At 37.7% G+C, this 13,143-nt stretch overlaps 1 protein-coding gene across 1 annotated transcript in view; it reads left to right on the top strand.

Moving 5' to 3' along the window:
* The window catches only part of castor2 (cytosolic arginine sensor for mTORC1 subunit 2), a 29,064-nt gene that overhangs the window by 3,972 nt on the left and 11,949 nt on the right, over positions 1-13,143 (top strand). Inside the window, exons 2-3 of the mRNA XM_067437766.1 lie at positions 7,081-7,151; positions 8,821-9,014. Coding sequence (XP_067293867.1) covers positions 7,081-7,151; positions 8,821-9,014 — 265 coding nt within the window. The remainder of the gene's footprint in view (positions 1-7,080; positions 7,152-8,820; positions 9,015-13,143) is intronic.

The raw sequence follows: 13,143 nt of genomic DNA, 5'->3' as shown, positions 1-13,143 counted from the left end.
TAGGTTCTTTGACGCTCATCCCAAAGTTACTGTCATAGCAACAGGTCCATAAGCTCAAACCTGTTCTGAAAAAATGTTCTTGACCATTAAAGGATTAGTTCACTTCAAAATGAAAATTTCCTGATAATTTACTTACCCCAATCTCATCCAAGATGTCTCATCTCATCTTCAGTCGAAAATAAATGTTTTAAATAAAACGTTGTTTTGTTTTTGTGAAAAATGTACCTGGATTTTTGTTCATTTAATGGATTTCAATGGCAACCAATGGGTTGAAGGTCCAAACCAATGCGGTTTCAAAGGGCTTCAGAGGCTCTGGACCTTCCTGGCTGAGGAATATCTAGACAAACCATCAGTCATTTTCACAAAAAAATAAAATAAAAAATTAGATACTTTTTAAATCGATTTTGGTGTTGTTACTCTTCATTGCGTATGACTTAATCACGTCGGGAAAGTCAAACTTGTGTGACGTATGTATAAGTACAAAAAATAAGGGTAAAACAACGATGTTGAAGAGTTTTAAAGTTGGAGGAGAACATGAGATGGAGTTTTTCGGCACTGTGTCAGTATTTCCACCTACATCATGCGTGACCTTTCCAACGTGATGGCGTCATACGCCGTGAAGAAGAACAACATGAAATTGTGCATTTAAAGGGGGGGTGAAACACTCAGTTTCAGTCAGTGTCATGTCAATCTTGAGTACCTATAGAGTAGCATTGCATCCTGCATATCTCCGAAAAGTCTTTATTTTTTTTATAATTATATAAGAAAGATGCGCTGTTCCGAGTCTTTCCGAAAAAAGCCGAGCGGGTGGGGGCGTATCGTGTGAGCGGAGCTAAATAATGACGTGAGCGCGCCGCTGTTTTGTGTTGAGTGCGTCGTAAAGCTGTGTCATCCCTAACAGCGGGAAAAAACTTTATTCAGAATAAAAATATGGCTTTTAATCAGATACAGCCATACATCTATGATCCGGAATCAGACCCAGAGGCTGAAGTTGAACAGGAGCAGCAGCAAAAAACGACTAGAGCAGGACGTCTCTATGTGGTACAAGTTATACACTAACTATATAATATGCTTAGCGGCTTGTGTTATTTACATATTTATACTTAAATTATATCGTCGTATTTTTGTCTTTGAAGGTGTACATGTGGGAAGTGCAGTTGTGCACGTGTGTGTGTGTGTGTTTACGCGTGGTTTGTGTAGACAATTGTAACGTTAGTAAGCGGACTGGTTTTGCACGGCAGGCTAAGTTAGTGTTTACATAGAAAGACACGGAATAGTAGCGCATTTGAATGAAGAAGCGCGCTTATTTAGTTCAACATATTTCCCCAGTCTTTGTCTATTGTTGTTTGGAGTGCTTTTACAATACACAAACATAAAGTTACACATATAGTGGTCAGCTAAACAAATGTACACGCACTACACATCGCATGCTCCATTGATCAATTAGCTATACGTGATCATGTTTGGGCTACTTGATGAGCATAGGCAAAAACACAGACATTTGAATCAGTCTTACTCACAGCCTGCGGTTCTAATGTTGGGACCTTTATCGTTGGGACTGCTCCATCCTTCAGCATTAGGCGATCGGAAAATCCGGCGTCGAGCTGGGCCTTGTTTATGAAACAGTCGGCACCGAAATGCAGCGAACAGATATAAACATTCGCGCAACTCAGTTGCTGATCCGGAAAAGCTAATTCCATCCACTGTTGCCTTACTGCAGGCTTTTTGGGGAATCTGTGCAGGACTGTCTTGGTCTGGCAACCAAAAACGCACTTTTTGGTGACATTGTTATGTGCACATCACCTGTGCAGCGCAGCCTACGAGCCAGCGCTTTGATGGGCGTAGCCTGTTGCTTTCGCTCTCTCTCTCTCTCTCTCTCTCTCTCTCTCTCTCTCTCTCTCTCTCTCTCTCTCTCTCTCTCTCTCTCTCTCTCTCTCTCTCTCTCTCTCTCTCTCTCTCTCTCTCTCTCGCTCTCTCTCTCTCTCTCTCTCTCGCTCGCTCTCTCTCTCGCTCGCTCTCTCGCTCGCTCTCTCTCTCTCTCTCTCTCTCTCTCTCTCTCTCTCGCTCTCTCTCTCTCTCTCTCTCTCTCTCTCTCTCGCTCTCGCTCTCTCTCTCGCTCTCTCTCTCGCTCGCTCGCTCTCTCGCTCTCTCGCTCTCTCGCTCTCTCGCTCTCTCGCTCTCTCTCTCTCTCTTCCGGTAGAATTGTCCGTACGGCCCATACAAGGAAATTCCGACCTTTTAACGTCAAGTGGACCCATGATCGAAAAAAACTTGCCGAAACTTATGACTAACCGGAAGTAGTATTTTTGACAAAGAAATACTCCCATCAAACGTCCACCTTAACTTTTGAAACTTTGTCCATGTTTAGTATGGGATTCCATGTCTTTAACAGTGTAAAAAGATCAGTATGCATGAAACAGCATTTCACCCCCCCTTTAAGGTTAAAAAGTATAAAGTCTATTTTTCTTTTTTAGATAATGACCAATTGTTTTGCTAGATAAGACCCTATTCCTCGTCTGGGATCGTGCAGAGCCTCTGAGGGCCTTCAAAGTCATTTGAAATGGCATTGATTTGGACCTTCATCCCATTTGGTTGCCATTGAAATGCATTATGTAAAAAAATCCTGAAATGTTTTCCTCAAATTTAATTGGTCCAGAAATTCATCATATGTGATGTCATTATGTTGCTGTCTTGCTGCCAGCCAATCGCTGCAGTGCTGATCATGGTTTCAAGTATCGACATATCTGCCCTTTCCAGTGAACACAAGAACGTGCAGTAATCTCAGACAACATAAACCAGATATTTTTATAAAATCTGCACATTTGTTCGAAGAACTTAATTAGCCAGGGATCAGTTATAACGATTAGAAGATCTTGCTGTCAAATCATCATATATTAAGGGAGGTACAAATAACGGACCCCTGGTGAGAAAAAGTAATGCAACACCAAACACATTACTTTCCATAAAAAGTTACTAAGTAATGCAAGTAGTTACTTTTTTTAGGAAGTAACTCTATATTGTAAGTAATTACTTTTAAAAGTAACTCCCCAATACTGGTGATTATGACCCAGTAGAGTATTTCCTAGTGCTTGAAATAATAAAACCATTGAAGCAGTACTTCATTAATACCATATACGAAGACATCTACTCTCCAGATGCCTCTCTGTACTATTATTCTATGCTGTGTCATTTCACCTCTAGGCTAAAGTTTTTTTTTTAATGATTCAGTGAAGTGACACAGCGCCAGAAATGTCCGACAGCTTGCAAAAACCTTGAAAAAGTCACCCAGCACCACTTTAGCAGTATCAGATAAGAGTCAACAAGTTGCCTTCCTTCCCCCTAGAGGCAAAATGATACACTATGTGGGTGGACAGGCTCATAAATAAGGACTCCTCATACCTGGTATCTGGAGCCGTTTGGGGTGTACAAGCAGCTTTACGAGCCAGCTGCGGTTACATGGCATTAGTGCAGCAATGTATAACTGGTTATGTGTGCACATGCACATGCAGCAGAGTTATATTTTTCCTTTTTGGTCATCTTTGAGGAAATAAATTATACTGTGTAAGCAGGGACGTTGCCAGAACGCATAGAAAACCATATATTAAAACCAAACTCCAGAACACTAGATATTTCAGCCTACAACTATACCAAAACCCATTTGCATTATACACTTCATAACATGAGTCACAAAAGATCTTCAATTCTACCAACAACACTAATAATAAAAGCAATACATGCATGGCAATACGAAATATGTATGTCTGTTGCATATTAAAGTGTACTCACCAGACGCTAGATGATTCTTTGAACCACATAAAATCACACAAACCTGCAATACTCTATACTTACTCTAGGTCTTGTGTGTGTGCTATCTGTCATGCTACACCCAAACTGCATATTGTAATTTAAATAAGCAGAGCTACTTCTAACACAATATAAATATTGAAAGGTGCGCTGCTGGAGACTTGCCATTGTCTGTCGTATTTGAGTAATTAATGAGATCTATGCAAGGTTTGGGTGCTGTTTTGGGGATGTTTTTAATAGTCATTTGTAAATATAATTGTTTCAAGTTCCATTTGTGTACATGCGTTAAATATGATTTTTTTAAAATTAATCTGAAGATAATTTGTTATTTAAAGGGTTAGTTCACCAAAAAAATGAAAATTATGTGATTAATGACTCAATTCAATTAATGAATTAATGTCGTTCCACACCCCTAAGACCTCCGTTCATCTTCAGAACACAGTTTAAGATATTTTATATTTAGTCCGAGAGCACAAGTGTAGGCACTCTATACTGTCTATGTCTAGAAAGGGAATAAAAAACATCCTCAAAGTAGTCCATATGTGACATCAGTTAGTTAGTTAGAATCTCTTGAAGCATCAAAAATACATTTTGGTCCAAAAATAACAAAAACTACGATATTATTTAGCATCAGTCTTCTCTACCGCGTTTGTTTTCAAACCTCAAAGATTCAAACGGATCCGAATCGTTCAATGATTCGGATCGCCAAGGTCACGTGATTTCAGCAGTTTTACACGTGATCCTAACTGCTGGAATCACATGACATTGGCGATCCAAATCATTGATCGATTTATTGATTCATGGCTGTTTTAATCTTTATTTGAGGAACACTGAAGAGAAGACAATGCTGAATAAAGTCATAGTTTTTTATATTTATGGACCAAAATGTATTTTCAATGCTTCAAGAGATTCTAATCAACCAACTGATGTCTCATATGGACTACTTTGATGATGTTTTTATTCCCTTTCTGGACATGGACAGTGAAGTGTGCATAGACTTGCGCTCTCTAAATATAAAATATCTTAAACTGTGTTCTGAAGATGAACGGAGGTCTTAGGGGTGTGGAACGACATTAGGGTGAGTCATTTATGACATCATTTTCTTTTTTGGGTGAACTAACCCTTTAAATGTATTTTTGTAGAGATTACTGTTCCTGTGAGCTAAATAAATGCTGCTGAATCAATCATGCCAGTGTTGCAAAGTCTGCGGTTTTCCCACAGATCTGGGCTACTTTTAAAGGCATAGTTCACCCAAAAATGTCGCCCTCACCCTTGTGTCGTTCCAAATTTGGATATATGTAAAATAAAAGTTTAAATCCAATCTGTTCATCATAAAAAGTGATCAAGTCACTTCCGTAAATTTGGACTAACCGCTCAGTTCATATGGATTACTTTTACAATATGAGCTTTTTGATGCATCAAAGTGGTAGTTGTGTAGACTCTCAATGAAGGGACAGAAAGATCTCAGACTTAATCAAAAGGATCTTTATTTGTGTTCCTAAGATGAACAAAAGTCTTATAGGTTTGGAATGACATGACGGTGAGTAAACAATGACTCTTTAAGCTGTTGTGGGTTGATTCAACCCTGGACGTACAAATTCAGGACAGATTGGAGAATTTGGCCCCCCAACGGAGAAAGACGAATGCTTAAAGCTTATTTTTGATTGACTTTTGGGCTAGTTATCTTGTGCAGACCTGGAAACCTATGTTTAATGGAATACTATAATGGCCAAATCCACAGAAACAAGGTTTTTTGTTTTTTGGTATGGAAAGCTATTACTTCATGTTAATGTTTGATGTGGCACACTGTTAAGACTGTCTAAAGAATCGGTTTGAGACCAACTAGCAGTTAACCATAGCCTAATCAGTCTTAGTTTTCCAATTCAACCTAAATAGGTCTACCTTTTTATGTAAAAGACTTTTAAAAGTTAGAAATAGAAAAGAACAAGATTAGAAGAGAAAAATTAGGTGATTAACTTTTATGACAAGTCCAATCAGTTTGTGCAACCAGGTATATGGATATGAGCGTCTAATTTTTACTTCTGTTCTACAAAAGTATTAGCAAATCCCTCTACAAACTATGTATGCTATGTTTCCATCCAAAGTTGCAAATTTAACTTGTGCGCAATATTGGAATATTGCATAAACATTTGTGAATAAAGCATTCAATGAATCTAAAATAACAAAATTGTCACTTCCTGATAAACTGGTGCTAAATATGACTAGAAAAATTTGAGAAGCCACTATATATTATTATATATTTAATAAATTACTTGTGCCTCAGAGTGCACAGAAGAAATGCAATAGTCATGTTATCTTGCTTTCAGAGACGGATCTGTTTGGGAATGCAGTCGCGTAAGACAGTTCTGCGAGGTAATTATTAGGAACCACTTTGATGACAGATCTTGCTCTGGAATTTCAGAAAGACAAAAATAGCATTTCAGATGGTTAATGGTTAATCCAGTTATGCAATGACATCGCAAAGTTACAAGTTTTTTATTTTTTTTAATTCTATAAATGTATTTCCATCGTTGTTTATGCGCATGTTTTCTTCCCGGATTAAAAAAGTATCTGACTCAAACGAGCGCACATTTTATGCACATTTTTTAAATGTATGCACATCTTGCCGTTTCCATCCAGCAGTTTTTGATGTGATATATCAAAATGCGCAGTAAAATAGGTGGATGGACACATCTATTCATGTCCTTTAAAAAAAGTTTAAAGCTTTTTCACAGTTAATTATTCATAGCATTTGCCAAAAATTACGTTTTCCCTTTTAAAAACATTTTTTCAAGGTAAAACATATTACTCTTTACTTCATGATTACACAACACAACATTTAGGAATTATTCAATTTAAATTTCCATTAAAGTTTGATGAAATCAACATGAATGCATTGAGCTTGAAGCAGTGAGGTTTTTTCTGTTTCTAAGCTGTTCTTGGTGGTTTCCAAGTAGTTTGCTACTTGCAAAAGTTACTATGATGTTCAGGTCGTTTGATATGAGTGTTGCTTGTCTCATTCTTTTGATTAAAAAGTACTGCTTCCAAAAGTCATCTCTCCTTGACAAGCTGTCATTCATGTCCATTGTGTGCCAATGTTTTATACTTCAAATCCCTAGGCCTTAGCAATCGACGTGCAAAGTGTGCATGTGTTCTGTGATCTATGTGAGGCTGTTGGAGTAAATTGATGTTTATGAAAGCTTCTCAGAAATATGTTATTAACTCTGGTGCTTCTTGGCTCGTAATTTCCATCTCTCTCTTTTTGCTTCTCTACAGATGTAAGTTCTTTAGTTTAACGGAAACTCCGGAGGATTACACCATCATCGTGGATGAAGATGGCTTTAAAGGTAGGTCTATTGGTTACTCTTTTACTAAGAGTGCACAGGGTTTAGTGCAGCGAGGCAAGATTAAGTCATGTAAAGTATCCCAGATTCTCTATAATTCCTTGTAGCTTGACTCCCTGCCAATGTTTGACCACACATTGCTCCATCAGCGGTCCCCCCCACCCCCCAACACACATTTCCACTATGGGTTACTAGGGGTTAAGATGTCAGTGGCTTTGGTTTTGTGGTTGGTTGAGTGAATCCATGTCATTACACACTGGTTACCAAGGTAAAACCCATTTGTTGCCATAGATACCAGAAGCTCTGTGTTGCGAAACAGGTACAGGTATTTTAAAATTCCCGGAAATTTGTGTGCTTGTTGGCAGCTTTTCCTCCCATATTTTATCTAGAGAACAATACGTCTGACACATTAATGTGGCAGAACACTTTTCGTCCCGATCTTCCCCCGTATTTCACTTGCTATCAATTTAAGAATTTTTTGGTTTTGTGGTTATTAGTCAGTGTTTGTTAGCTGTGAGTATATTTTACGTTTGTAATATATATATATAATATTACAGACTTCTGCTTTTAAACAAAGCATTTTTTTCCAACACTTGAATGTGGGCAAGTTTACTAAAATAAAAAATAAATAAAAAAACATTTAGAAAATCTAAGACCACATCTGGATCAGGTTCAGAACGATGATCAAAAGATGGTGCACTCCGATTACTAATGAATGGGCGAAAGTGCAATGCCCAATATGGTGATTAAGCCCCGCCTTCTAAATGAACGAGCCAATCGTTGATTAGTAAAGTAAAAGCGTTACTGAAGCTGCTGTTAGAAGCTCTGGTTGCTATAGAAACAGGCAGTGTTATGAGACTCGCAACAAGGATTGCGCAATAGCTTTGTCCAGGCTGAAAAATGAATGATTTGAGCATTTAGAAACCAAATTTATGAGACTGTTGTTGTCATATTTCACTTGGTGATTTAAAATATGAAATGTAATCGTAAGCTTAGCAAACAGTTTTGGACAATTTGAAAGAGATTATTCTCAAAGGGACTTTGTCGAAACACAAATGGAGTAGATTGAGTATTCAGTTACATTAGGCAGCTTTGATCTATATGCGGTTTTATGTTTGATTATTCTTACAGGTTTCAGAGTATGCGTAATAGTATTTACGCGTACTCTGTGTAAATACCCCAATCCCCCCCCCCCATCTTTCTCTTCCCTTTATAATTTTTTGTATAGCGCTTTTCACATTGCATATCATTTCAAAGCAGCTTTACTATGCCTCTACATTACAAGTGGCACTACATTCCTGTAAAATATTGATGAGCTCCTGTTGCACTACACTGATTTCTGTACATTAAGAAGGTCCCTCGCACTAAAACCACCTCCAACAAATTATCACATAGCAAATCATGTCAAGGGCAGTGATGAAACTGAGGCCTATTTGTTGTTTTACAAAAGGGATAAGCTTTTCGATACGCACCACCCTAACTTCCTGTTTCAATAGCAAATACATCAACACAGGAAAAAGAGCTGTGTCATGATTTCGTTGTGTCTTGACTCTCCTCACATAGTACCTTTAGATAGATTGAGCAAAGAGCATTGGTATATTCAAAAGATTACAGTCACTGCTCACATGCCACTTTTATTTATTTCAATTTTTTCTGTTTTTGTCTGTTTCAGAGCTGCCGGAATCTGAGTATCTCAGTGTGGCCGATGCGACGTGGTTGGCTCTTAATGTGGTGTCCGGGGGCGGGAGCGCCACCAGCTCTCAGCCAATCGGAGTAACGAAAATCGCAAAGTCAGTCATCGCCCCATTGGCGGACCATAATATCTCTGTATTCATGCTTTCGACTTATCAGACGGATTTTATATTGGTAAGTGTCATAGATGCTTAGGCTATAGAGAGCAAGATATGAACTCTTAAAGTGATAGTTCACCCAATAATTAAAATTCTGCCATTAATTACTCACCATCAAGATGTTTTAAACCCGTAAGACTTTCGTTCATCTTCGGAGCACAAATGAGGGTCTTTTCAATGAAATCTGAGATTTCTTGACAGCTACGCAACTACCACTTAAACGCTTCAAAGTTCATAAAGAGATCGTAAAATGAATCCATAAAGGAATCGAGCGGTTTAGTCAAAATCTTCTGAGAATTAATGGCTTTGTATGATGAACAGATTGAATTCAGGCTTGTATTCACATATAAACATTGATCAGCAAACATAAACAGAAGATCAATAGGCATGAGAACAAACCTCATTGGTTCATGCAGAAGCTCAGATGTGCTGTGTAACACGAGAATAGACCTCATTGGTTTTCATTTTTGAGTGAACTAACCCTATCATTAATATATGCTGGAAACATGATTTGTATTTGAAATTATTTCAGCCATTCGAGCAAAATCCTTTACATGAAAATCAAGAGTTTGGTACGAATGTGTATGAAAGTGTCTCCAAAAGTTTTACAGGTGTTGTGTCACAATGCATACAGCCACTGTATCATGACAGAAAACATACATTACTGCTCAAAAGTTTGGGGTCAGTTAGATTGTATTTAAAGAAATTTGTATTTTTATTCATCAAGGATGCATTAATTAATGGGAAGTTAAGTTACCGTAAAACATTTATAATGTTGCAAATGATTTCCATTTCTAATGTGCTGTTCTTTTGAACTTTCTATTTAGCAAATAAATCTGGGGTGGAAAAATCACAGTTATTAAAAGGGGGGTGAAATGCTGTTTCATGCATACTGAGCTTTTTACACTGTTAAAGACTTGGATTCCCATCCTAAACATAGACAAAGTTTCAAAAACTAAGTTGGACGTTTGATGGAGTATTTCTGTGTTAAAAATACTCCTTCCGGTTTCTCACAAGTTTCGGAGAGTTTTTTTTTTCGAGTATGGGTCTACTTGACGTTAATAGAGCGGAAGGTCCTTGCATTAGTCGCATACAATAGTCCATAAACCGAATCATGTCCTCATAAACTTCGAGTAAAGACACACAAATGTTGACAGGCCACTAAATACAGTACATACCACAGAGACAGACTTCCTGCTGTTGCTGCTTCTCCTGTTCAATTTATTTCAGCCTCCGAATGATTCTGGATCATATATTAGCTGAGATCGATAACAATGGGTTTCTCCACGCTTGAGGACGTCACCGCTTTGCGCGCTCGTCATTCTTTAGCTCCGCCCACACGATACACCTCCAGACGCTCATTTTTTTCCGGAAAGACTCGGTACAGTCCATATTTCTTTTATAAATATAATAAAACTAAAGACTTTTCGGAGATATGAAGGATGCAATACTACTGTATAGGTACTCAAGATTGACATGAGATTGACTGAAACTGAGTGCTTCACCCCACCCCCTTTAAGCAACACAAGTTTTTTTTCAACCTTGATGATAATAGTCAAAAAGTTCCTTAAGCACCAATTTGACTGAAGGCTGGAAATTGAGCCTTTTCATCACAGAAGTAAATTATAATTAACAATATATGCAAATAGAAAACCATTATTTTAAACTGTAATAATATTTCACAATATTACTGTTTTGTTCCAATCAATGTAGCCTTGATTAGCTATAAATCTTCTTCCAAAATGTTAAAAATCTTGCAGACACCAAACTTTTGAACTGTAGAGTATGGTAATGGTCCAGCGTGTCAGTAGCAATGTTTTCCAGTGTTGCAATTATTTTTTTTTTAATTAACAAAATTGGAATATTGCATAAAAATGTTGCGAATAAAGCACCATGTGTTCAAGTGAACAAAATCGTCACTTCCTAGGAAATTGGCACATAATAGCTTATAAAAGTGGAAGCTGCTGCAATCGGGGAAGCCGCTGTGCCTTTTTTGCCCTACATCATAAATGACTTTGCTTCAGAGCATGCACACAAACGCAATAAATTATGCCATGTTCTCTTACGTTTGGACACAATCTTGATTCATGAGACACTTATGGAAGGTTTTAATACCAAATAATTCTGATGACAGACTTTGGCTCAAGCATTTGAGAATAACACAATATTTAAGATGCTGTGCAATGAAACTGATCCGCTGGTCAGTCCAGTTATCCAATCACATCACCTGTTGAAGTTAAGTTTTTGTTGCACATCGAAGGATTTATTAGGTGTTTGTGTTTTCATTGTAGTTTATGCACATCTTATCTGATAAAAAAAATATCCGGCCATAATTTGAGTGCACAAGGTTTTTAAGCAGATGTTTAGTATTTATGCACATCTTGGCATTTCCTCGATCCGGTATTTTTTTCTCTTCGATATCCCAAAATCTGTGTAAAATTAGGTAGATGGAAACATGGCTAATGTGGGTGAGTCTATGAACGGAGTTTCATTCTTAAAGAAGTACAACATCAAATCTTCTCTGATTTATTACTAAAACTTAAAACCAGTATAAGGGTAAAAACATGAATGCTTTATTATAAGAAAAATAACTGCAGTATATGACAAACATGAACCAGTCTATTACGAGTCAGATTATATAAAAACAAGCACCGTGATCTGTAGTCTAAATATGTGTCATCTTATCAGCTGTTTAAAGTTGAAGCTGTTGCTTGTAATTTTCATAATAAGGACATGGCGTATGATGACTTTGTCTGGTTATTGCTATTGGATGATCAAACTTTTCACATAAACTGTACATACAGTAAATACTAAGCTAGTCATCACTTCTCCTTTCCTTAAACCAACCCATCGACCATGACCACAGTTAGTTACTGTCATCTCAGCACATTTCCGTTGTGTGTGCGCGTTTGTGAACACATGCCCAGTCTATCAGTGGCGGCACAGTCACCAGAGCCTGTTAATGAAAATAACAAGAAATGTGGGAGCGATGGTAATCTGGGGGTAGTTATGTAAAGAGGATAAAGCCTGTGGATCAGCAGCCGCTTGCTGGAATTTACCGGAAAGTTCACGTTCCACACCAGCTGCTCCCAGCCAGAGGAATAATCACAGCGCTTTATAGAAAGAGAGGAGATGACCTGCCTCTGTGCTGGGCCACTGGAGAGGCCATTTCCTTCTCACCCTCAGCCCTGTCCTTCGCTCTTACTCTACTTTAAGAGCAAATCAAAAAATACCCGTCTGTATCTGGCCTATCGGGCCTAGAGCACACCGATGTCGTCTTTATTTGGATGGCTAAAAAGTAGTGAAAGAGAATATTGTCTTCCAGAGGAGTTGTTTATGGATTTAAAAATTCCATCCCTGGGAAGGACTCACTGCTGTGTATGGCTGAGCTTAATAGCCTGTACCAGATATTATATTGCAGCCTCTTGATGATTATTTTTAAAGCTTTATTTCAGCAAAAAATAAAATTTGCTGTCATTAATTACTCACTCTCATGTTGTTCCAAAGCCGTAAGACTTTCGTTCGCCTTCGAAACACAAATGAAGATCTTTTTTATGAAATACGAGAGCTCTTTGTCCTTCCATTGACAGCTACGCAACTACCACTTTCAAGCCTCAGAAAGTTAGTAAAGACATCAATAAAGAAATCCATGCGAATCCAGTGGTTTAACCTCAGTTTAATGAAGTAATGTTTGCTTTGTTTGTGCAAAAAAAAAAACATTTTACCACTTTATTTACTTTATTTATCTCCAACACACTTTCACAAGAGCACCATGATGCTTGAGGGTTGACGCGAATGCAGATGTTTTTGCATGTTAAGCTAACTTTAAATTCAGTGTATTATTATTATTTTAAAGACTTAACCATCATTTAAACTAAATAACCATTGTTTGCTTAAAGGGATAGTTCACTTTAAAATGAAAATTCTGTCATCCTTTACTCACCCTCAAATTGTTTCAAACCTGTATGAATGTCTTTCTTCAGCTGAACACAAGGGACGATTTTTTTGAAGAATGTCAGGAAACAAACAGTTAACTGGAGCCGACTTCCATAGTAGGAAAAAAAAATACTATGGCAGTCAATGGCTCCAGTTAACTTTTTGGTTACTGACATTCTTTAAAATATCTTCCCTTGTGTTCAGCTGAA

Source organism: Pseudorasbora parva, chromosome 3 (assembly GCF_024679245.1).
Source record: "Pseudorasbora parva isolate DD20220531a chromosome 3, ASM2467924v1, whole genome shotgun sequence".
Classification (NCBI taxonomy): Eukaryota; Metazoa; Chordata; class Actinopteri; order Cypriniformes; family Gobionidae; genus Pseudorasbora; species Pseudorasbora parva.
Note: the sequence above shows the minus strand (reverse complement) of the source record. Positions and strands in the feature narration are given on the sequence as shown.